The sequence below is a fragment of the Elephantulus edwardii genome, unplaced genomic scaffold, assembly GCF_000299155.1.
Source record: "Elephantulus edwardii isolate Elephantulus edwardi_28Jun2011 unplaced genomic scaffold, EleEdw1.0 scaffold00579, whole genome shotgun sequence".
NCBI lineage: Eukaryota > Metazoa > Chordata > Mammalia > Macroscelidea > Macroscelididae > Elephantulus > Elephantulus edwardii.
Window position 1 is genome coordinate 149,552 of NW_006400329.1, and position 6,145 is coordinate 155,696.

Genomic DNA, 6,145 nt, shown 5'->3' on the forward strand with positions numbered 1-6,145 from the left:
GGGACATCATGTTTGGCAGAGTGGAGGGGCGGTGAAGGAGAGGAAGACCTTTGATGAGATGGATTGATTCTGTGACTGGAGAGGTGGGAATAAGTGCTTTTGAGATGGCTAGGCACAGGATAGAAGAGTGTATAGAGCTCTTGTACATAGGGTCGCTATGAGTCACAAGTGACTCGATGGCACATAACAACAACAACAACATCTATGTCTTTGTGTACCTTAATTCCTTTTTTTTTAAATTAAGTTTTCCATTTTACACCCATTTTTTTATTCATTGCTGTACGTTTTCTTCCCTCCTCCAGCCCACCCTACCATGTACCCCTTGTTTCCAGTTTTTGTTATAATGCCTCATCATATATTTCTTTCAGACAGTTCTTCCCCACATCTGTTCTAATGCAGTGTTCATTATCTATCTACTTTTTTCCTATTTCCCCCTCAACTCTTTCACACACCCCCAACTGTCCTATTTTATAACACTGGTGTTATGCACTATTTGTCCTTTTGTGACTGAGATATTTCACTAAGCATAATATCCTCCAGCCTCCTCCAAGTTGTGTAATGTATTATGAGTTCATTATTTTTCAATGCTGCCTATATTCCATTGTATGAATGTTCCATAGTTTCTAAAGTGCTTAGAATACACAAGGGACTATTAATTTAATCAGAGCTATTTTTCATTTTTGCTGTTAACATTATTTCTCCACAGAGGAGAAATCCCTGATATAAACCATATTCTGGACCGAGATGATATAACAATTATGAAAAGAGCCATCTTTTCAACTCAGGTAACAAAGAAAAACTATGCATGCCTACCATTTCCTGCAACTTTCAAATCTGTGTTTTAATTTATTGGCATGCATTAATTTGGGAAAGCTTTTACCTGAAAACTAGGGGGGAAATGATTACATATTCATCTTAATGATAATTTTGTACTTTTACTTTCATCATAAGTATATATGAAGAAACTACAGGCCTTTTAAAAAATATCAGCAATCTTGTCTTTGTACACAATTACAAAATTCATTTAAAACACTGAGTATCTTACAATAACAAAGAAAGATTAAATATTTTAAAACATACAGTTTTGAGTCACAGAAAAAAATTTTACTGTTTCAAAGTCAAATAGAATTACTGTAAGAAGGAAAAAGCCAAATGTTATGCATGTTTTGAGGTGCATGTCATAGCAATGGGCACTGGGTACTAAGAGACAATCCATTTGGAAAGTCTCAGGAGAACCTTAAATATACATTGTTCAGAGAAAAAGGTAAGTCTGAGAAAGCTACAAACTCTAGCATTCCATCCATGTAGTATTCTGGAAAAGAGAAAATTAAAAAGCCATCTTCTTTAATCAAGAGTTCATGTGACCTTTGTATTTCACGTAAGTCCCTGAAGAAGTCAGGAAGTTTAGGCCTTTGATATAGTGGATGCAGGTAAAAAATAACATCTTAATATGTTCAAAATACATTAAATAAGTTCTTCAGGCCATGATTTTCCTTTGAAACATACACAGTAGTTAGTCATCATCATAAATGTACTCTCAAAAGACTGAGAACATAAAGGACGGATGAAATGTTACCAATCACCTATTATTGAAAGGGGTCATACTTACTAATTTGCTTCTGCAAATTGATATTTTCTTCCCTCTTTTCCTTCAGCGACATTCTTTGCCTCCAGTGACCACACACAACATGATTGATGATTCCACTGATCCCATCCTCAGCACCATTAGACGTATTGGACTTTTCAACAGCCGCACAGACAGAGTCAAGGTAGAATTAATTGCTTATGTAGGACATTTCAAGACTATGTGGGATATATTTTTGAGGATTTATTAGAAATCTCCTTTACTTATTTTTGGGTCTTTCAAAAACAGTTTAAATAACAATTTAAAAAATAAATAAAATTTTATTTTATACTGGGTTATGTACAAGGTTTGTATACGTTGATTTTCACACCAGATCTTTCCCATTTCCTTTACCCACCTCTCCTTGTCCCCCATCATTTGTGCAACCTTATGTGCCCTTGCCCATCCTCACCCCTCTGCTACCCTCTTCCCCACCTTGGATCCTTATACACATTTTACAATAATAGTTTTATACATATTTGTCCTTATGGAACTGAGTTAGTTCACTTAGCATATACTCTTCATTCCCTCCCAAGCTAGGTAGTGATTTACAAAGTCACTGCTCCTGAAAAAAATGAATTCTGTTTCCTGTCTTAAGTAAATAGAGTACAATGGATATTTGATGTGAATGTCATCATTTAATTCAGCAAATGTTGCAGATTATTTTTAATTTTATTTCATGATAAGCCATCCAAACTTGGTAGATAATAGTATAGGTATGTGTCATTTAACATCCTTTTGGTCAACCCAACTGCTTATAAAAGCAACCCTCAGTTACAAAGTTGGACTGACCCCCCATACAGGCAGTCCTGTGTCTCTGAGAACTCATTAGAACTTCATATAGTTTCTGCCATGCTTGAGTCATGGCTAAGAAGGAATTACCAGAACAAATCTGAATTTTTAAAGTTATTATGAACTGAAAAGATAGCTAGAATGGAAAAACAATGGACAGAGGCCTTTCTAGAAACTGAATCTCACTCTTGCAGAAAGATAGTGTGCATGTTGTATTGATGTTAGGTGTCATTGAGAAAACTCCGATTCATAGCAACCCTATGGACATTGGATCTGAACCTTGCCTTGTCCTGTGTCATTTTTATTATCTGATATATTTGAGTCCATTGTCACAGTCACAGTATTGACCCATCTTGTTAAGAATGACCCATCTTTCATAGGTCCTCTATATTTCCAACCATGATGGTTTTTTCCAAGGACTGGCCCCTCTTAATAATATGTTCAAAAAAATGAGTGATGGAGTTCACTATCTTTGCTAAAGAGTACCCAGCTGCACTTTTTTTGACACATATGTGTTTTTTCTTCTGGCAGTCCATGGGATAGTCAAAACTATTCTCCAACACTACAACTCAAAGGCATCAATTTTTCTTCTTTAATCCTTAGTAAGTTAATTCTTGTCTAACTTTCAGATGTATAAGAAGTGATTTAAAAGACCATGGATTGAATCAGATGCATCTTAATCTTGCAACTAGTACAGTTGCTTCTTAGCACCTTGTAAAATCCTTTGTTGTTGTTGTTGTTGTTAATTGTCATCAAGTCGAAGACAACTCATAGTGACCCTATGAAGTAAAGACCTGAACACTTGTATAACTTTCATCATTTCTCCAAGTTCATCAGGTTTCCAGAGGCAAGCTTTTTCAGAAGTAGATGTCACTCCTGCTTTCAAGTTTGTTTTAATCAGGAAGCTCCACCAAACACTGTCCACCATGGGTAAACAATATCTCATTTGACACATCAGTGTCACAGTGTTTAGAATCACAACAACCATGAGTTACCTCTGGACAGCAAATGGATAGACCAGTGCTATATCACTTAGAAGAATGTTTGACCAAAAACAATTAAAACCAGGCCTGAGGGCTGCAGCCCCAAGGGCCCAAATGTCTTTTTCAATTGGAGGCTGAAATAACTCACACCCAATGGCGAGTAATCATTCCACCCTAATCCTCACCAGAACCAGAAAACAAACCTCTCTAGAATCCAGCTGCTCCAGACTACTTCCCAACCTGAATTCCAGCCCCATGCTGGTGACCAGATTCCTTTTTAGATCTGGCTGTTATTGATGAATGCCATCTAGTCATGCACAGCTCATAGTGACCCTATGAACAAAAGGCTTGAAGCCTTTCTATAATTATTACCATTTCTAGAGTTTCCAGAGGCATGTGGTTTAGGAAATGGATACCACTCCTACTTCCAAAACTGTCTTAAACTGGGAGCTCCACCATACTCTGTCCACCTAGGGTAGCCATTAGGGCATATTTTCCCCCAGTGGCAAAAGGTTCAGTATCACAGCAAACCCAGATTACCTCAGTGAAGCAAAATTGACAGAGGAGTATGCACAATTTAGAAAAATGTTCCTCCAAGAATAACACTAGACCCTCAGGCCCAACCGATATATATATATATATATATATACACAAAAGGCCTGAAACCTTTCTATAACTATAGTCATTTCTCCAAGTTCATAGAGCTTCCAGTGGCATATGGTTTAGGAAGTAAATGTCACTCCTGCTTCCAAACCTTAGTCAATCTAGGAGTTCCACCAAACATTTCCCAGGATAGGTAGCCATTACATAGTGTTTGGCACGCCTATGGCACAGTTGTTCCATTATCGCCTTTGAGATTCCAGTGGCAAAAGGTTCAGTGTGACAGGAAACTCAGATTACCTCAGCACAGAAAATAGACCAGAGTGCTGTATTACTTAGAAACATTTATTCCTCTTGAAAAAAAAGAGTAACCAGCAATTAAAATATAATCCCTCAGGCCCAACTTTTAAGTATAAGGGCCCTCCAGGAGGTCTTATTGACTCTAAACAAGAGGCTTAAATAAAACGCAACCACACAGTACACACATCCTCAACCAAAACAAGAGTGCCATTGTACAGAATCCACCTCTTCATCCAACTCCAAAATGGGGACAAGGGCCTGGCTTTCTATGTTGCTGTTATTGTCATTAAGTGTCATCAAGTGGTGACCCTATAAAAATTGTCCTCTCTCTAATTTCATAGAGTTTCCACAAGCATGTTTATGCCACTCCTGCTTCCAATCCTGTCTTAATCTGTGAGCTCTACCAAACATTGTCAACCACGCTTAACTATTACGGCAATTGATGCACCACTGGCACACCACTTATTATCACAGGAATGCTAACTTACCTAAGTTATCCTAAGTATAGAAAAATGACAGAAAAGTGCTATACCACACAGGAAATGTTCATTTTAAATACAATTAAATCAGGCCTGAGGGTCATATCATTTTATCCAGTGACTTTTAAAAAGCCCCAGCTTCTGCACCAGTCTCTCATTGGTTCCAACAAGAGGCTCCCAGCCTGCTCTCATCACCGATCAAGAGACCAGAGTCATCCTCCATGGTGTAAAAGATCTGGTCCTTCCACAAATCGAACGTGTTTTTTTAAAAAAAGCCCCAGCTTACACACCAGTTTCTCATTGGCTCCAACTCCCTATGTGACATGTTTTTCTGTCTTGACTGCTGGTACCACAGGTGAAGATTGTGAAACAACAAAATCTGTTGCCCTCAGATTTTTACCATAACTACAAGCAGTAATCCCTCACTCAAATATAGTGGTGCCCCACCCAAACATGGTGGCTGGCCATTCCACGTTAATGTCCTTCACTGTCCTGCAGGCCTACCAGTAATCGAGTGTCATGAACCAAGCTTCTGAAAGTCTCACTCCATCTCTTCTAAATCTTCCATTCCAGTACTTCAATCCTTAATTTTTCCCATTCTGGGTACAATGCTGAATCTGCCAACTTGTAAAGCTTCAGATTTCTCTGTTTCAATAAATTGGTCAGCACAGAATCACTTTAAAGGGCAAGTTCTAAGTCTATAAATTGGACAGTCATAACCCATAGTCTTTCAAGTGCTTTTTGTTTGCTTTTCTGTTTAAGGAAAGGTATTTCTTTCTAATTATTATAGGAGAGGTTATTCTTTGTAGAGTGACAATATGCTTGGGAAGGTGGAGGGATAGTGAAGGAGAGGAAGACCCTCAACCAGGTGGGTTTGTATAGTCACTGCAGCAATTGACTTGAGTAGGCAGAGATTACATTTGTACATATGTACAAATGTAAAAATGTAACAACATATGAGCAAGAGCCTATGGTGATGAAAGAAGAAGTTCAGGCTGCTTTGAAGGGTATGGCAAAAAAAGGCTCCAGGAATAGATGGTATACAATTTGACATATTTCAGTTAACAGATGCTGCCATGGACGTCCTCACCAAATTGTGCCAAGAAATCTGGAGAACAACCACTTTGCCAACTGACTGGAAGAGATCAATATCTGTTCCTATCCCAAAGAAAGGTGACCCAACAGAATGTAGAAACTAAAGAACAATATCACTGATTTCACATGCAAGCAAGATTTTACTGAAGATTATCCAAAAACGACTGGAACAGCACATCAACAGAGAACTCCAGAAGTCCAGGTTGAGTTTAGAAGGGGTCGTGGTACTAGAGATATTGTAGCTGATGTTAGATGGATCTTGGCTGAAAGCA

At 38.1% G+C, this 6,145-nt stretch overlaps 1 protein-coding gene across 1 annotated transcript in view; it reads left to right on the forward strand.

Annotated features, from left to right (window-relative positions):
- The window catches only part of GYS2 (glycogen synthase 2 (liver)), a 71,790-nt gene that overhangs the window by 48,041 nt on the left and 17,604 nt on the right, over positions 1 to 6,145 (forward strand). The window contains exons 10-11 of the mRNA XM_006903352.1: positions 707 to 785; positions 1,656 to 1,769. Of these exons, the coding sequence (XP_006903414.1) occupies positions 707 to 785; positions 1,656 to 1,769 (193 nt within the window). The remainder of the gene's footprint in view (positions 1 to 706; positions 786 to 1,655; positions 1,770 to 6,145) is intronic.